The sequence below is a fragment of the Eucyclogobius newberryi genome, unplaced genomic scaffold (genome assembly GCF_026437365.1).
Source record: "Eucyclogobius newberryi isolate DKJ021-1_F unplaced genomic scaffold, fEucNew1.0.hap1 SCAF_7, whole genome shotgun sequence".
In the NCBI taxonomy this organism is placed as follows: domain Eukaryota; kingdom Metazoa; phylum Chordata; class Actinopteri; order Gobiiformes; family Gobiidae; genus Eucyclogobius; species Eucyclogobius newberryi.
The window spans coordinates 35,774,999-35,795,334 of NW_027316389.1; the positions used below are offsets into that span (position 1 = coordinate 35,774,999).

Genomic DNA, 20,336 nt, shown 5'->3' on the forward strand with positions numbered 1-20,336 from the left:
TAACAAACAGCTGTAGTGTACGTGTTCGTGTTCCTGTGTTTGCGCGTCACTGATAGTAAGTGACTTTACGCACGGGGGTTTTGGCGTTGGGTTATCAAATGATCGCAAATCTGATACTGAAACTAGTAGAGAAACTGAGCAAGTATCGATTCTAAAACAATTAGATTAACAGGGCAACATTTGACCTTTCCTAAACTATTTTAGAATTACCTTAGGCTTATAAGATCATATGGAAATAGTTATTTTGTGTTGAAAATGAAAACAACATAATCACATATTTGAATTCTCGTTCATCAATCAGTATTGACTGTCGAGCCTTTTTCTTAGTAGGCCTTTCGAAATCGCGTTTGAAATGTGAATATATTGAGAACACAACGGGACACAGATGCAACACCCAGTAACTGTCCATGGTGCTGCTGAGATCTGACAACTCTCTCGGGACAAGCAGGGGCCTCTGATGTCATTGCAGCTTTACATTTCTTACAAACAGGGCCGTTTCTAGGCTTGTGAAGGCCCTACCGGGAAATAAGATGCTGTTTAGGGGCCCTCAGTGCCCTCAGAGAAATTCCTAATGTCTCTACAAGTTATTATCCTTATCTCTTTAGTTTTAGATGCTCAAACCAGATAATGGATCAAAATTATGATTATAAAATGTTGATGATAACTCAAGAGTGCAACAATGAAGGTGCAATGTTTAATTATTTTGTATTTCAAATATCTTTTCGGTTCAATTTGACAATACAGTATATTTTGCAACTATTATTATTCATTGTTCTATGTAGCACCTTAATGCCAAAGCAAGTTCCTAGTCTTTTACTTCTGTTCACTGATGTTTTGTATTTTATTTTTAAAGATATATGTAGCTTTATTAAATATTTATAAAATCAGGATTCAGTTACAGTGCCCACTTTAAAGTAACCCAGCAGCATTAACATTTGCGAGACGACTGAAATGTAAATTCCCTTAAATGTGCAGTGTGTAACGTTTCTACTTGTCTCCTTGGAGGTGTTTTTGCAATGCTTGTAATGTATGCAATGCAATATATGACAGTAAATGTACCTATTTAGCAAGTATTTTAATTCCTCAAAAATCCTACATTCTTACTGAGGGAGGTCTTGCCTCTCCATAGATCTGACCTGTGACTTGGCTTGGTAGTGTCACCTATTTATCACCATGGATACGTATGCTATTATGGATTCTAGGCAAAACAATTACATCTCCATGGAGACAAGCGGGTTGTGGCATCAATGTGATTTTACAGTTTCTATTCAGTTACAATGAATCTACTATTCATGTGTCCGAAGTGATGTCATTGCTACTGCCATCTTGAGGACAAAAGCTGCACTTGTACAGTTGGCTGGTCCAACAAAAAATCTCAAAAACAGAGGATTTCTCTTCTGTAACATCGTCAATGACCCCGTTTGTCCAAAAAAGTATTACTGTGGTCAGGAGGACTGACAGAAATCACTTCAGACTGAGGCTGAGTTTGTTTCCGTTAGTTAGCAGCTGGCTAATCTTAGTCTACATATTATTGCGCGGCTAGGCTAATAAACGTTAGTCTACCTGCAGACAGTTTTAACGAGCCTCATTTCTAAATGTCCGGGTGTCATATTTTTGTCCGTGCTCTTGAAAGCTTTGAGGACTTGTCCGGTGTTTTTCATGACTATCTCACATCAGAGCGGCAACAGCATGTGTGACGTCTTCAAAACATTTCGCCTGTGAGTACTTTGATTCTGATTGAAATGATTCTTTGCACGAGGGAGTGCATCTCCATGTTCAAAGCCTGGCTCTGGGTCCAGGGTCTGAGGTCTGCTACAGCTACAGCTGACATCACAGATGGTGGGCAGCTGAAATAAATATTGTTAAAATGCAGATTTTAGTTGTAATACTGAGCTCTTAGGTCTAGACACTAAGAGAAATCATCAGATTCAGCATTTGTGAATTTACCTTTTCATCAGATATTTCATGGCAAAGTCCAATGGAATCTATTGGGAAAAGTGGTTCTTGCCTCCATCTAAGTTTATGACATCATCACATTCTTGAAGGTGAACACAATCTATTTACCTTATTTCGCACCATCCACTTTCGCCTCTTTTTGCCACTGATCGACACTTCCGTTGTAGTTGGACTTCCGGTCACTCTTTAACTCCGTTTACTAAGTGGAGAACGAGGGAAAAGTCTTACCGCTAAAATATGCTCTAAAGTTGATTGATTTGTGTAAAATATCCAATGTTCATGTGACCAACAATGCAGCGATTCACTGGCGGCTTGAAAACGGCTTTGTAGTATTTTCTCTGGAGGTCAGCAGTCCTGTGTTAACTAATACAACTGGAAGGAGGATTACATCGGATGACAGCACTCAGGGCGAATAAGGTGAATAGAGCTCAGGTTTGTCAAATCACACAGATTTTAAGATGCTAATGACTAAACTTAGCATTCATTCAAAAGTATTCTTTCTGGTTGTTCCACGGCTTTTAAAATAAAACAAACTTTTGTACATAATTTTGACTTATGTATCTCTATGCACACTAGCAACAAACATGGCGGATTTCCATGGTACCGGTAATTTCTTGACAATTCCATCCCAAGCTCTAGTGAACTGAAGGGCAGGTCAGAATTATGTGACAGAACCGGGTTCTGCGTAAAATATTTGTCCTATCACAACAAACTAAAAACTGGGACAGAGTGTTCCCTCTTCAGAATATGTTACTATTACGTTATACTACACATTTGTGAAGTAGTCTTTTAACTACAGCTGCAACTTCGCAGTTGGGTTGTCAAAAGTATGAAAAAAAATCATATACTAACAATTTATAATTTATAAATTATTATAAATTATAATTTATTTATATAGCAAAATTAGATCACTCATTTGAACTTGATACTAAAAACATTACATAAACAGGACAGATTTTGACCTTTCCTGATCAGTTTTAGAATGCCCTTGAGATTTAAAAGAGTAGTATATAAGGAAGTTTAAAATGACAGCATATTGTTTAAAATTGTGTTTTTACTCTAATTGCGGTATTGAAAAAGTATCAAGCCTATTCCTTTGAAATTGTGTTGGAAATGTTTAGTGACGCTATTAGTGCGCAATCCTCAATGACAATAATAAACTGTTCTACACGTGTGTTCACAATCTCGCGGCCATTTGATTTTGTCCTATCACTACCAAGTAGTATTTATGGTTGAGGGTTAGGATCAGAAATTATACTCAGTCAACTCAATGTCACCACAAAGTGTGTGTGTGTGTGTGTGTGTGTGTGTTTGTCTGTGTTCCTGCAGCAGTTGTGATTGGTCTCTCTGGGACTCCACTCCCATGTGCAGGCCAATACAACACTCAAGAAAGAGGCACTAGGAGTCAGAAATTGCAGCACCCTTCACACCCTTAGATGTAGTGATAAAATAACTGCAGAAGGAGGACTTGAAAACACCTTTTGAATGGACGCCTTTGTCTTTTCACAGGGTCTTGGATGTTAATTCACTTGGGCTTGTTTAAAAGACATAATAACATCTCCATGAAGACAAGCAAGTGGCGGACCCTTCACCAGAATAATTACATAGTGTACTTTAAGGTCTTTTGTTACACTTTAAAGTCAATGGAAATGACTCCATGTTTGTTATGTCATAATCTCTGCACCATTTGGTCCCAATGTCAGTGAGGGTAAAGCTTTGGCCAAGCGGCTGTAGTGGTCTGAAGCGTAAATACACTTGTGTTGAGGAAGGTTGACTTTTATAGTGGTCGATAAACTTCGGCCACAAATAAAAAGATGACGTAATTGAGTTTTATCTTACTGACTTGACTTGATCTTGGCTCTGATTTCTGCTGCCTTTACACCCACTCACTTATTCATCTGATTGCCTCATTAGTTACACAATGTTGGAGAAGCTTAATGAACATCAACAACTCATTATAGAGGACATATTATATAAAATCTACTTTGAATGAGTTTGCAACCTTGTTATAACCGTGTTCCCTCATCATAAACAAAATGTAAAATAATTACCTTTTCATATTGTACTTTAATACTAACCAACTACAAAAATGTATCCTTGAAAAGAACCCAGTTGTTTTAACACATCACATTTCTTAATCTTTTCCATATAGTCTGAGTGGATTGCCTTCTTGAGCAGTCAATTGTCCAGTCCACCTCGCGTGTGCCCTTGAACACAGCAGCCTCTCTCTCTCTGGCTGCTAATCGATCCACCTTGCTTCTTTTTGGATGACACCTTGGCTCGGTCTACAGCGCAGTGCTAGTGGCAGGTGGAAGAGGAGTGTCAGTGTCTGCAGCCCACCTCCTGTCAGCATATTTAGGCTTTCACCTGGGCCTTGTTTCCTTCTAAAAGCTTCCATTTCTCTGACTGCTCAGTCCCCCTGCCCCTTGGATGCATGATGTGTGCTTTGGTGCTCAACCATCACACGTGGATCATGTGCCTACGGGGGTCTGAGAAAGCATCCCGGCTCTCCCCACCCCCCTCTCCAGCTGAGCCTGCTGTATTTGCCCCACTTAGCCCGTGGAGCGAGGCGTAATCAGGCTTTCTCCAGAGAGAGGCAGGCACACTCAGAGCAGAGGCTGTCTTAGATGGAGCCCCGGAGGTGTCCAGAGAAAGCCACTGCAGGAGTGAAGTGAAGAGGCCACTATAGCACATAGCTGAGCTGCTTATGTCACGTGTTTGCATCTAAAAATCAACTCTTACCAGATGAGAGCCAAACACAGACAAATGAATGTATCCTGTATGGAGCTCAACAGTGACCTCCCACCGACCGGTTCCACAAGTACATTTTACATTCATTTTTCCCATAGGTGAAAACTTTATAATAATGCATATCTACAAAGCATTTATAAATCCTCATTAATCATAAACTAATCATTGTCATAATAATAAACTCCAACTATAACTTATAGTATATTATATATATATATATATATATATATATATATATATATATAATAATATTTTCTGTGACTAGACACGTCACTGGCCACCTTGCTTTTTTGCATTTGGAATCACTGTACAGTACGTGTGTGAAACTGTTGCTGCAGATTGTTAATCTCTGTGACTTCAGAGGTAGCACCACCACCAGTGAGTGTGGAGAGTGAATGAATGATGTCCTACTGTGGTATTTTGAGAAGCTTGTCAACATTTAAGGCACTGTACAGGATTTTTATCACCTTAAAAACATGAACAACAGTTTTAAACTCCTTGTTGTGGTCCAAGCTTATGTCTCGCTTCCGTAATGCTTTGCAGAGAATCCTAATTGTTCACCGTTATAAGTTTCAGCTTTTTACAACTCTCTGAGGCCAGAGCAGAGTTTAGCTAACATACATTAGCTATCAATGCACTTCCTGCTTTGCTGAGAATATAACTCTGTAATTAGATGCAAACAGCGCACTGCAGTCTCATTTTGATCCTAAGAAGCTGCTTTTACTATAACTGTGGGCAACTTACTTTATTACATGAAAAGAATCTAATTATTTCATTTCATGATATTACTTATTTCACGGTTACCTTCTGACTTAATGCATAGCTTTAACATTCTCATTTGCCTTCATTAAACAATTCACTAATTTAGGTAATTTCAGTGCTACATTCATATATCACTATGATGCTTCATTTACCATCATATTTACACAGCCTCACTTCTAATCTTCAAAGTAGTGTGTTTCAAATAGTTTTGTGCTCTAATGTTCTATATCCTCTAAGAAGTAGGGATGGGAGTATTAAAGTATTCATATATCAAAAGAACAGTGACTCCTGCTATTCAAATATCAATGCTAATTGCAAATTATAAGACTAGGCATTCATGGAGTGTCCATTTCCTCCTTGTGTCAAACACACGGCAGCAGCAGCAGATTGGACTGATCCATCTCTGTCAGCTTTGAAACTCTTTTCTTATATTTTTATTAAAATACCTTCAAACAGTTCAAGAATCGGTATCAGTATTGAAAAAAAATACCCCAAAGTACTTGGTATTGTATCAATATCAAAAATCGCCCATCACTACTGAGAGGATGAGCTCTGGTTGGATTTTCTCATGTAGTATTCAAAACTGCGGGTCCAAAGTGGTTATCAATGTATCAACCCCTCAGTGAAATAAAGGGTGGTGAGTTCCACCATGGCAAGCTTTGGGCAAATGCTTTCATGCCAGGGTTGCCAGGCTTCAGCAGCCAAACCCGCGCAAGGGCCTCTGAAAACCGGCCAAAACCCTTGGGACGTGCGTTGTGACTGTCCTGGATATGATAATTTGTCACTGAAATTTAAGCCTTTCATTTCGATTTTTCTAAAATTAACACGATTTGCATGACAAGTTGCTAAACCCACGGAAAATGTTGTTCACCAGTGGCCACTCTTAAAAAGCCACCCAATTCTGTATGGAAACCACACACCTGGCAACACTGCTTTATGCTCCTTTATGTTCTTGTATTGCTCTAGTACTCTGGTCTGTTCCAGTTACTGCAGGAGTCTGGATCAATACATATAGATCGAGAACAAATGACTTTAAGGCAGATTGTACCGAGGCCTGGGACCAGTGTAACGAGCGGACAATAATCTTCTGTAACACATAAGAGCATGTTTAGTGCCATAAAGATGAAAGCGGGCCGATCATAAACCTGGGCTGTTTCTGAATGACCCCCCTAGTCCCTAATTCAAATAAATGCATAACAAATAAGACACACTTCTGTAAAAATGAGTCATGAGTTGAATATTCAAACTTCTACAAAATTATTGCAACTAAAGGTACCAGCAAGGAACATATTTTACTCAACTATTTTGCAACCTGAATAGCTTGGAATATACAATACTAGGGCGGCAGTAGCTCAGTGGTAGAGTGCACGTCTTCTGATCCAAAGGTCGGCGGTTCGACTCCCCCCTCAGTCAGAGTGGTCAGATCCACTGGCCCGCTGGTTAGCAGTGCAATCGCAGCTGCCTCATGTGAATACTGCCGTTGTGTCCTTGGGCAAGAAAGCCAACTCGCCCGCCAGTGTCTGCGAACATCTGGGGTGTGAATGTGTGTGTGAATGGGTGACTTGATGTAGGTGAAGCGCTTTGAGTACCTTGACGGTAGAAAAGCGCTATATAAATGTGACCATTTACAATGAAAAGGAACATTTCCACAAACCTTACAAAATGTCTTCTTATCCTCCTCAAACATTTTCCATAAGCATAGTGTGCCTGTGAAATATAGATTACAAATTGTGGTAGTGTGGGTAGTTTTCTGCACATCTTAAATCTCATCTCAGAAAATGGATGTAGTAGAAGGAAAGCATGTAGAGAGACTAGTACATTAAAAGCAGGAGCAGAAAGAGAGGAAGAGAGAGAGGCTGCCTTTGGGCTTCTTCAGTCCTCACTTCCTCTGTTCTGCAGAACAGAGCTACAGCGGACCCCTGCAGCACCACTGGGATCGGTAAAAACACCTATATCGGCTCATATTTTTGTGGTGCTGTTGGGCTGATAATAACAATTAATATTTGTGATATCCATGGGTTACAGTCACAAAAGATATGGGCTTTGATCCTTATCTACAGCGGAAGCACTGACAACACTTAAAATTGGCGACCACAAGCCCTCTGCACCGGACAAGCCCTCAAAGTTTTTAAGAACGGCCTTTGTATGTGGATGAGTGACTGATCCTAAAATATAACACCCGGACATTGGGAAATAGGTTGGGATTGGGAAATCGTTAAAACTGCAAGTAGACTAACGTTTATTAGCATAGCCACACTGCTAAGTACTTGAAACAAACAGCTGACCGCTCAGTCTGGAGTCCACTGGTCCCTCTTGACCACAGTAATCCATTTCTGGCAACAAACAGGGTCTTTGGGGATGTTAAAGAAGAGGAATGCTTTCAACCTCACTTCTGCAATCAGAATCTTTTACTTGAAGTGTTCATATTTGATATATATATATATATATATATATATATATATATATATATATATATATATATATATATATATATATATATATATATATGTTAAGATCACTTGTGTGGTTGCTGTCATCCTGGCGGCATGGGTTTGATTCTCCACCTCAATCTTTTGCCGAATGTCTATACGCTCTCTCGCCCCAATGCATGCTACAAATGTTCAGGCAAATAATGCATTTTCTGGCCTGAAGGCATCATCCTCAGTCTGATAGAAAACTTACTTACTTACTTTTGAATGGCACTTGAAATGGTCCAGATGACTACATTTGAAACTTTTTTAATGACTGGTGCCACAGGGGGCGGCTGTGGCTCTACTGCAAACAGTTTGCAGTATCCATAGGTAAGACACTTCACCCACATTACCTTGTATGAATCAGATGTGAATACGTGAATGATTGGTGGTGGTCAAAGGGGCAGATGGCAGATTTGTAGCTTCACTTCCATTAGTGTACCTCAGGGCAGCTGTGGCTACAGTAGGTGTATGCATAACCGATGAAAGGTGCAATGCCAATCCCTTACAAATAATGATACAATTCAATATTTTTGTATCTCCCATAGCATTACATAGGCCACTGCCCTCCATCTGAAACTATGATATCATCATTAGGGGTTTCAGCTTCCTGTTTATTGGTGAGATTTGAGGACGTTTTCCCATCCATCCATCCATCTTCTTCCGCTTATCCGTGGGGGCAGCAGTCTAAGCAGGGACTCCCAGATTTCCAGACACTTCCTCCAACTCCTCCGGGGAGATCCCGAGGCGTTCCCAAGCCAGCCGAGAGACATAGTCCCTCCAGCGTGTCCTGGGTCTTCCATGGGGCCTCTTTCCGGTGGGACATCCCCGAAACAGCTCCCCAGGGAGGCGCTCAGGAGGCCTCCTCAGCTGGCTCCTCTCGATGTGTTGGAGCAGCGGCTCTACTCCGAGCTCCTCCTATGTGACTGAGCTCCTCACCCTATCTCTAAGGGAGCGCCGAGCCACCGGGTGGAGGAAACTCATTTTGACCGCTTGTATCCGCGATCTTGTCATTACTCAAAGCTCATGACTATATGTGAGGGCAGGAACGTAGAGTGACTGATAAATCGAGAGCTTTGACTTTCGACTCAGCTCCTTCTTCACTACAACAGTCCGATGCAGCGACTGCATCACTGCAGCGGCTGCACCGATCCGCCTGTCAATCTCACGTTCCATCCTTCCCTCACTCGTGAACAAGACCTCGAGATAATTGAACTCCTCCACTTGGGACAAGGACTCCTGACTTACCTGGAGAGGGAAAGCCACCTTTTTTTACGAATCAGCACCTTTTGAAGGTGTTGATTGTCATCCCAGCTGGTTCACACTTGGCTGCAAACCGCCCAAGTGCATGTTGCAGGTCTGGGTTTGGTGGAGCCATCAGGACAACATTGTCTGTGGTCCCCAAACCGGACACCCTCCGACCCCTGACTGCACCTAGAAATTCTGACCTTAAAACCTATGAACAGAACCTGTGACAAAGGGCAGCCCTGGCGGAGTCCAACACGCACTGGGAACAGGTCTGACTTACTGTGAACACAGCCCCTGCTCCAGTCATACAGGGACCGGACAGCCCTGAGCAAAGGGCCCCAGACCCCATATTCCCGGAGCACCCCCCAAAGGACTCCACGACCAAGACGAAAACCACTCTGCTCCTCCTGAATCCGAGGTTTGACTATCGGTCGGATTCTCCTCACCAGTACCTTGGAATAGATCTTACCGGGGAGGCAGAGGAGTGTGATCCCTCTGTAGTTGGAACACACCCTCCGGTCCCCCTTCTTGAACAGAGTGACCACCTCCCCGGACTGCCAGTCCAGAGGCACTGTCCCCGACCGCCACACGATGTTACAGAGACGTGTCAGCCAAGACACTCATAAAACATCCAGAGACCTTTGTTACTCAAGGCGGATCTCATCCACCCCCTGAGCCCTGCCACTGAGGAGTTTGCCAACAACCTAACTTCAGCTGGGGTGATGGACGAGTCATCCTCCGAGTCCCCAGTCTCTGCTTCCTAAGGAGGTCCTCAAAGTACTCCTTCCACTGTCCAATGACATCCCCAGTCGAGGTCGGCAGGTCTCCACCTGCACCGTAAACGGTGTTGGTGAAGCACTGCTTCCCCCTCCTGAGGCGCCGGACTGTTTACGAAGAATTTCTTTGGGGCCGACCGATAGTCCTCCCCCATGTCCTCCCCAATCTCCTCCCAGCCCCGGGTTTTTGCCTCTGCGACAGCACAAGCGGCGGCCCGCCTGGCCGGCCGATACCTGTCAACGGCCTCATTGGCTTATGTCCTCATAGGCTTATGTCCTCATAGGACATAAGCCAGAGAGGCCTGATAGGCCTCCTTCTTCTGCCTGACGACATCCCTTACTTCCGGTGTCCACCACCGGGATCGGGGTTGCCGCCGCGACAGGCACCGGAGACCTTGCAAACACAGCTCTGAGCAGCCTCATTGACAATGGTCAATGGTCGAGAACATGGTCCACTCGGACTCAATGTCCCCAGCCCCCCCGGGATCTTGGAGAAGCTCTCCCGGAATTGTGATTTGAAGATCCTACTGACAGAAGGCTACGTAAGACGTTCCCAACACACCCTCACAATGCGCTTGGGTCTGCCAAGTCTGTCCAGCTTCCTCCTCCGACAGCGGATCCAACTCACCACCAGGTGGTGATCGGTTGACAGCTCTGCCCCTCTCTTCACCTCGAGTGTCCAAGACCGGAGGTCAGATGATACGACAACAAAGTTGATCATTGATCTCCGGCCTAAGGTGTCCTGGTACCACGTGCATTAATGGACACCCTTGTGCTTGAACATGGTGTCCGTTATGGACATTCCGTGGCTAGCACAGGAGTCCAATAACTGAACACCGCTTGGGTTCAGATTGGGGAAGCCGTTCTTCCTAATCACCCCTCTTCAGGTGTCACTGTCATTGCACACGTGGGCGTTAAAGCCCCCCAGTAAAACAACAGAGTCCCCGGTCAGTGCACTGTCCCGCTCAACCTCCCGCACAAGTTCAGGCTCTTTCCCCCCCAGCGAGGTGACATTCCATGTCCCCAGAGAGAGAGTTTCTGCGTCCGGAGATCTGGTCGTCGAGGTCACTGCCGTCGACTGCCGCCCATATCTCTCTGCACCAGCCCCTTACGGATCCTTCTGCAGGTGGTCAGTCCACGGGAGGACGTTTTCCCATTCAACGGATATAATGTTCAGTTGTATTGTTATTGCTATGGCAACAGTGCTAGATTTTCATCACTCTAAAACCAATGGATTGCTTGCTGCTAATATTCATGCCCAAGTACTTGATGCACTGACTGCGACATTACCTCATCCTCATCATAGCTTGCAATATTATGGGGTTGTTTTAGTTCTAGTCTCTTCCATGAAGAACATTGACACAAAGTGGGAATATGCTGGAGTGAGGGGGGTTCTGAAATTGATGCTCTTCTGCGGTTTATAATGCGTTCGGGCTCTTCTCCTCTGCTCGTGCTGTGACGTGTGTGTTGTACATGAGTGCTCACTGGCCCGTGCTAATGCAGTGCTGGGAATCAGTGCACTCCTCACATGAAACACAATAGCACAGCAAATGGCTACGGATGTTGACAGGTGATAAATAAAAGAGGTCGTTGCATTTTTCAAACAGGAGGATGGAAAGTATACGTTTTTGGATATACACCAGTGCTAGGGGGAATTGGCTGGTTGAAGGATGTAGCCACATTTCGACTGGCTCTGATCCCCCAGAATGTTTGTAAGAAAACTTTTAGGGACATTGGTGATTGTAAAGTCCGATAGACGCTGAGCTGTGGCTTCTCTTATTCCACTGATGTGAATTTGAGTGTTAAAACTTCCCAGAAACTTTTAAAAACTTTTACCAAAGCTCCATTGTGAGTTCAACATATACGTTATCATGATTCCATTAAAGGTGCACTAAATACTTTTCTGATAGAAAGTCTGCTACCTGCGTGTTATCAGATGTTACTGCTTTGCCTGGAATATTCCACAGTATTGCTTAAACTTATCTATCCATAGAGACAAGCAGGTGACATCTCCAGGCCAAGTTATAGGTCAGATCTGTGGAGAGCAGGTGAGTTTGAAATATTTATATCGTGAAAACACAATAGAAAAGCATGATGTACTTGTAGCAGCATGCAAAATAGTATTACACATATATAGAGTTTAGCCTAATGCGTAGTCTATGCAAGATTATAAAACCTTGAAGAGTAAAGGCATCTCTGCTGGAATAAGCATGTGTCCGGATTTGGCTTTGGAATCTGGGGCTAAATCAGTGCTGATCTGAGCTGGCCAGTGTAAACAAGTGTACTCAGACTACCATCTAATCAGGACACAAATACTTTCTAAGCTTTCTCTGCCTCAATCTGACCTATATACAAAGAGTCGTTGGGACCATCAGAGTGTAAACAGAGTAAACATAGGAAATAATCCACAGGAATCTAATGCAGTCCCCAGGAAGAGATGGTGCAGTGAGACATGAGAGGGGGGCACAGGCAAACAGCTTCTGCCAATGATTACTGGAATATATATATTCCAGGATTCTGTATTAGAGGTGGGAAATGTATTGGAAGATAATAGAGGGATAATAATATTATTTATAGATATATATCTATATTTTACAAAGGCTCTACAGTGCCCCCTTGAACATTTGAATTAAGTAAAAAACATGACTTTACATTTACTTTATAAATCAAATTTGGCACAAACATATTCTTTGCCATTTTGAACAAAAAAAGCCAATGACGGCATACATATTTCTGCAAGTATGTTGCCGTGGCAACCTAACAAATATTGCCATAGCCTTCCATGCATTCTGGGATGAAAAAATTAACTTAGACAAATTACATTTGGCACAGACGGGGAAGGTCCACAACCCCAGCTAAGATGCAAAGTGTTTATTGGCATACGAGAAACATGAACAACACGAATGTAGCTTTGGGGCTTCTGGCGATGAGGGCTGTAGGCTCCTCGATACCCCCATCTAGGAGATTAATAAGAATCATAATTAGAAGAGGCTCGGACAGAGGGGCACAAAGTTATGAACGCTTATGTGTGGGACCTCGATGCCTAAATATTGTAGTCCCAGGAAGGGGCGTGAAAGGGGTGTGGTCCTACTCCCCAACATAAGATAACAAACATATCTTAATTTCTTGCCATTCTAAATAAAAAAGCCAATGACGGCCTACCTCTTGCTAAAATCATGTTACCGTGGCAACCTGACAAACATTGCCATAGACTTTCATGCATTTTGGTTTACAGGCATTTTGAATGGGATGAACACATTTACTTCATTAACAGTTAAAATTTGGCACACTTATTCTCCACATCACACTGAACATACACGTCAATGGGGACATAACAAAAACTGTGCAGTCGTGAAAATGAATGAAATAGTATGAAGTTGGTGCTGTTTGTGGGGGAGAGGTGATGTAGGCGGGGATTAGACGTGTGCTCTTTGCGGTGCTGCGTACCCTGCGGTCGCAAGGGGGGCAAGGGCCTTTATTGCCTTTAATTATTTTCACGATTATTATGATTTTTAATAATTATAAGGCGAGAGTTTTTTAATTTGTTGTTTCACGGACTTTCCTTGACATTATCAAATCACATTTATCACATTTCTACCATCCAAAAGTTGGAATTGAATTTAAAAATGAAATTTTATTTTAAACAATTTTCTTGGATTCTTAGAATATAGGCCCAACTTCCACCTCTCTACATTATCTACATAATTATAGTTATAAGATAAGATAAGATAAGATAATCCTTTATTGTCCCACATGGGGAAATTTCATTAGTGCAACGCAGGAAGACACAGAGGTAGATACAGAAGAACAGATCACTTATAGGAAGTCTGAAAAACACTTTCAGTAGAAGATCTCCTATAAATAAAAACTCCCATAGACAAATAGATAAATAAATAAATACATAAATACCATTGCGTGTGATCACGACAGTAATTGCACATGAATATGTGTCACGACGGCACATGGATTGCACATGAATTTCACAGTAATTGCACATGAATTCCAACAGTAATTGCACATAATATGTGCAATTACTGTTGGAATTCATGTGACGGAATTGCACATCAGTATTAGGTTAGGTCAGTATTTCGAGTGTTCAGGACTAACAGTGTTTGTTATAAAGTCTGACAGCAGCAGGAAGGAAAGACCTACGAAACCACAGCTTCTCAGAAAATGAATCATCCCATGACCAAACAAGTCAGTTTGATAAACTTTATTGAGTCTTGACAGGAAAACAAAGTGTGCAATGAATGTGAATGTCTTATTGCGCTAGCTTAAATTTGGCCACAGTGATTTGATCCAACGGCGCAGATCAGCTGATCGGGACAAATAGCATCCTTACAATGCGTTCAGAAGAGAACGCGTGACTCCACAGACGAGTTTTTGACGTCGGCGGGCTCGCGAAACAACTTATTAAAAAACTCTCGCCTAATAATAATATTATTATTAACACATTTTTGTTGGGTTGACATAATATTGTCTGACTATTGTTCGGGATACTCCCAAAAAATATTTTGATTTTCAGTTTTGTCAATATCGACCACCCATATTCTACATCTACACATTTTAAATGAGTCCAGCAGAATTGACAAACATAAGGAGAGCAGCCTATGAACTGAAAAACTAATACAAGAATGTCTGTACATAACTGAATACTACTGGGTAACACTTTTTGCAGAATAAGACAAGAAAAATTCTGGTACTTAAAATATTGCAGCCTTTGTGATTTTCCAATTGCGTCCACTGAAATTGCCATTTGATTGCGATTGAAAGTGCATAGTGTAGCTTTAGAGGTTGAGAGGCAAATATAACATTCTTAACTTTACACTGAATAAAGCATAATGTCAAAAAACATACCTTTTCCTTTTCCTGCGCAACGTTACTATGGTATAATGTAACCCATGTCTCAAATCCGGTTCTAAATGATTGATATTGCCCCCTCATACACTTTCATTGGCCCAACCACAAGGGGCGCTAGTATAAAAATGGCCGAACCACCAAGCCATTTCCGCTTCCTGCTCCGGCTGTGGACTGAAAACGTATGGTTATGAACTGTTAAACGTCTCGAAACTAACTGAAGCGGTTACAGATCATTCCAAGACTCAATGGTCAGGTTTTTTTTTCCCCCCTGACACCCCCTGATTCTTATCCTCTGCAAGAGGTGGCGAGCGACCCATGTGACCTAAGAATCTGGTAGGATCACTCTTTGTTTTTTCCCCGGATACGGACACCCTAAGTTGGAATATTTTTTTCGTTTCACTCGGAATATATTCACCTTTTTTTGAGATCCTACAAACTGAACTTAAGCACCCAAAGGAACAGAACTTTGCTGGGAACCTTTTTTTGTTGTTTTGAATATTTGTTTATATTTATTTATATTAATACAATTTATACTACAACGTCCTCCTGTGTTACTTTTTTTTCCCCACAAGCTCCTGTGGCCGAACTTAGTCATTTCTGACAGTCAAATGCGTATTATTTTAAGTTAGTGTTACAATAACATCATCTGAAATATGTTGATCTCATTTTATGTTTTACTTTTGTTGTTGTTGTTTTTGAAGTTGTTGTTGTTATTGTTGTTTTTTGTACTAAAGCTGAGTAAAACCAAAGAGAGCTGTAAAAGTGCAAGCTTGATTGCCTTTACAGGAGACATATTCTTTTTTCAGGTACTTAGTATTGAACTATACCATATAGAGATTGGCATTTTCATTTTGTTCATCGTAAACCACATTACTGATTAAAAAACGGCTTAATAATGGAAACTTAATAATAACTTTCTGTACAAAACTGCAGAACTAATAGGTTCCTCATAGTGTAATTTCACTGTAACAAGCAGCAATTTCCTATTACGTGTTCATACATAATCACAAATAAGTACAGGGAGGGCTGGGATAGGGGGTAGGTGAACTACCCTCTACTTGAGCCTCAGTGGCAGGACAATACAGGATTACTCAAATATGAAGGAATCAAAATACAACTTTGAGTAAACAATGAGGAAACACTGTTGTAACAAGGTTAAAAGCTCAATAAAGTTAATTTTGCATAATGTGTCCTCTTTAAAAATAGTCAAAAGTGAGTAACCTTATTACCTGCTGCCAAAGATGTTTCTGCACGAGACTCTGATCACTCTGATTGCATTCCTGTGGTCTTGTTAATAAGATTATGCAAATAGATTCAAGCCGTCTGCTTCACTACACTGTGAAGCTTGTATAAAAAGTAACATTAACTTTCTGACTGCTGTAGATGAAATCACAAACATTGCAAAGTTCAAAAATTACATCCAAACTTTAAAATGATGGCCACTATACAGTGCAAGAAAAATTTATGAGCTAACAGAGACGATCATTTTCATTTTTTTTAAATGATGAAACACCAAAATACAACTATGTGCCTCAACTGTTCACAAATTCTTACATAATTTGTGAGGACTGTGGGAATCTTGGATGTTTGCAGGATGTTTGCAACCTAACTCAGTATGATAAGTGTTCAAAACCAATTCTTATATATATATTTTTTTACTTTTGCATGCAAATGTTACTCCCCTAAATACTGATGAAAAACTCAAGTCTGCTTGCCCATCCAGAACGCACACCGGGACGCTTTTTCGCACGGCAAAATAGGCGCCATCATTATTTCGTATGAGCGTGCGCAATGATTGGAACTTGAAATGATGCACTGTGGCATTGGCGTTAAAAGTCACTGTATGCTACTGCTCCATAGAAACACTACTGCTCCATAAAAACAGTACTGTTCCATAGAAACAGTACTGCTCCATACTGCTCCATAGAAAACTACTACTTCGTAGAAACACTACTGCTCCATAGAAACGAGTTTGTGGAGAGGTGAGCCCACTAGCAGAAGTAATTACTATTTTTCAGGTATTTCTAAGCCTTCTAAATCACTGCGTTGCTCTGTCCAGTTGAGTCAATGTTCTGAAAAACCCCTTGCGCCTTAACCTGTTGAGTTTTTATTTTTTTTTGGAGCTGCACAAACATTTCAACATTCAATCAGGTTGACTTTACTTTAAATTTCAATTGGTTGTTTCTTTATATTTTAGGTTTTGATCAAAGTTAGCATTAGCTGTGAGAAACTGCTAAATGCACTTGAGTTTACCTCGGATGTTCATGTTCTGCGATCTGATTGGACCTGTTTAGGAGCAAAGCCGGTGATAGACTGTTCTTCTCGCTAAAGCAGAAGTTTCAACCCGAGCCGATCTGACCTCCAAAAATGAACAGATTTGATCAAACAATGCAACTGAGAATCATAAAACATAAAAATAAAATACTCTTAACCACCAAACGTACTGTACGTAGTGTGTAATACGTTTTTGTCACCCTTCATAACAATTATACTACAGCATAATAAGAAACAATAAACATCTTTAAACATGTACTTTTTAACATACAAATTATATGATGATGATGATGATGATGATATTCTTAGCTATGTCATCAAAATGCAATGTTTTGCACAAGTGAGCCGATATTTTAGGCCAGTTTTTTATGCGTTAGAGACTGACCTGCACACAGAGCACAGCGCCATAGACAAGGACTGACCCGCACACGGATTAACTAATCAGAGAAATGCATGGTCCGTTCGTGTCTAAACAAACATGGCTTATGGGGAAAAAAACAAATGAAAATGATATGGAGGACTGAAAAACGGTTCTGATTTCAGTCAACAAGCGAAGCCCTAAACTCTACCGTATTTTCTGGACTATATTGTCATAGCTTTTTTTATAGTTTTGGCCGGGGTGCAACTTATACTTATATTTATACTTATATACTTCGTTACTACTCCGGAGCGACTTATATAAGATAAGATAATCCTTTATTGTCCCACATGGGGAAATTTCATTGGTGCAAGGTAGATACAGAGGTAATTACAGAAGAAAAGAACAGATCACTTATAGGAAGTTTGAAAAACACTTTCAGTAGAAGATCTCCTATAAACAAAAACTCCCATAGACAAATAAATAAATAAATACATAAATACCATTGCATGTGATCACGACAGTAATTGCACATGAATATGTGTCACGACGGCACATGGATTGCACATGAATTTCACAGTAATTGCACATATGACGGAATTGCACATGGTTAGGTCAGTATTGCGAGTGTTCAGGACTAACAGTGTTTGTTATAAAGTCTGACAGCAGCAGGAAGGAAAGACCTACGAAACCTTTCCTTCACACAGCGAGGGTGGATCAGTCTCTCACTGAAGCTGCTCTCCAGAGCGGACAGAGTGTCCTGCAGAGGGTGACACTCATGGTCCCCCACCTCCTGCACCGAGTCCAGAGCACAGCCCAGGACGGAGCTGGACTTCTTGATGACTTTGTCCAGTCTCTTCCTCTCCCTCTCTGTGATGCTGCTGCTCCAGCAGGCCACACCATACAGGAGGGCTGATGCCACCACAGAGTCGTAGGTCGAAGAGTCGAAGGTCTTCAGGAGTGGCCCTGTCACTCCAAAAGACCTGAGTCTCCTCAGGAGGTAGAGCCGACTCTGGCTCTTCCTGTACAGTGCGTCTGTGTTATGAGTCCAGTCCAGTTTGTGGTTCAGATGAACACCCAGGTACTTGTATGAGTCCACTCTCTCAATGTCCCTTCCCTGGATGTTCACTGGTAAGGGGGCAGTGGGGTGGCGTCTGCGGAAATCCACCATCTCCTTGGTCTTTCCCGCGTTGATGAGGAGGTGGTTCCGCTGACACCAGTCCACAAAGTCCTGCGCCAGTCCTCTGTACTCCGCATCATCGTCGTCCGTGATGAGTCCAATGATGGCAGAGTCATCAGAGAACTTCTGCAGGACACAGCTGTCCGTGTCATGTCTGAAGTCTGCAGTGTAAAGGGTGAAGAGAAAGGGCTCTTGTGTATAATAATGTGATATTATTTGTTATTTTCACACATTTGTTATTTCATACTCCAGTGTGACTTATATATGTTTTTTTCTTCTCTATTATGCATTTTTTGGCTGGTGCGACTTATACTCCAGTGCGACTTATAGTCCGGAAAATACGGTATATATTTTGTTCTGTATATTATGAGAATAATTGTGTGATATGAGATGTCTACCGCATTTGAGAGACACTGTGTTTGGACCATCCCAAGTTAGGAGAGCTTTTTTGAAGCCCACTGGATATTCCTTGTGGTAAATATTTATCATAGTTTTACAGCTGCCAAGAGTCAGTTTGTGGAGAACATATATTATGTGAGATGAAATCCTCAAACATCACACAACCACAGCAGTGTAGTTGGCTCTTGGTGCTGTATTGTTAGTGTTTTGTGTCTGACTGCAGTGCTGTTGTGTCCCACAGGAGTGAGACTGTGCTACATCAGTTCTGCTGTCCTGCCCCAGAACACCCCGAGGCCGATTCCACTGGATCAGCAGGGTAAGAGTCCATCTCCTCTCATCCCCTCGCCTCCTCCTGTCCTCCTGCACCACTGTCTGTGCTCTGCTGGCTGTTTTCACTCTCCTCCATGAGTCAGTACGAAGAACAAGGCCCCACTGCACCAGATGACTTACATTGCAAAAATATATATTTACCTTGTTTCAACAAAAAGCATCATCCCATCACAATGAAAGCATTACATAATTTTGGGTGCAGATGTACTGTGCGGGTTACTGTGTGCATGCGCTGTGGTACACCCCAGCACATTCACTACTAATTTGCCATGTTAATATAGATTAATGAGTCCATAGTGTTAGTGTCAAATAATTATGCATTAGAATTATATTTTTCTTTGGAAATAAAGTTCTCACACTGTAGGACATCAAACTGGCGCATGTTGAAAGAGTTTATCTTAGGGATCATCTCAAAATGGGTTGAAGCTGAAAAGACATAAAATCACATAAAATTTTACGCGTTGATAAAACGATAGTAGATTGATAGACCCTGCTCACCTCTAGTGAACATCCTTTGGTAAGTTTATATTTAGAAGTTATGAACTCTCCAAATAATGTCACCTGTCGCACATGTTTGTTTACTTAATCCACATGGTCACGGCCCTAGGGGCCCTACGACACATCCCATTCAACCCAAACTATGAGATGACTACATTGAGATATTCTCAAGAGGATGAGAGAGTGAGAAACTAATGTTTCTTGTCAAAACCTGTAATTGTCAATTGCCTGTGTTTAGACAGTACGTGCTGTCAGAATGACAGAAGCAGGACACGCGCTTTTGTCTCTGAGAATCTCACGTCTTCTGTGATTGGCCGATTTACCGATTGGCCGACAATTTATTTAGTAATTTTTTTATTATGCTCTTTGGTCATAGCAAGCTTATTGATGGTGTTCAGGAAATAATCTATTTAATCTTCTTCATCTCCTGAAATTTTATAAAAAGTTTTTTTGTAAAAATATAGAATTTGGTC

General features: G+C 41.6%; 1 protein-coding gene across 2 annotated transcripts in view; it reads left to right on the forward strand.

The window, feature by feature from the left end:
* The window catches only part of iqsec3b (IQ motif and Sec7 domain ArfGEF 3b), a 92,766-nt gene that overhangs the window by 898 nt on the left and 71,532 nt on the right, over nucleotides 1–20,336 (forward strand). For both annotated transcript variants that reach the window (XM_072434377.1, XM_072434379.1), the window contains exon 2: nucleotides 19,277–19,351. In XM_072434377.1, coding sequence (XP_072290478.1) covers nucleotides 19,277–19,351 — 75 coding nt within the window. The remainder of the gene's footprint in view (nucleotides 1–19,276; nucleotides 19,352–20,336) is intronic.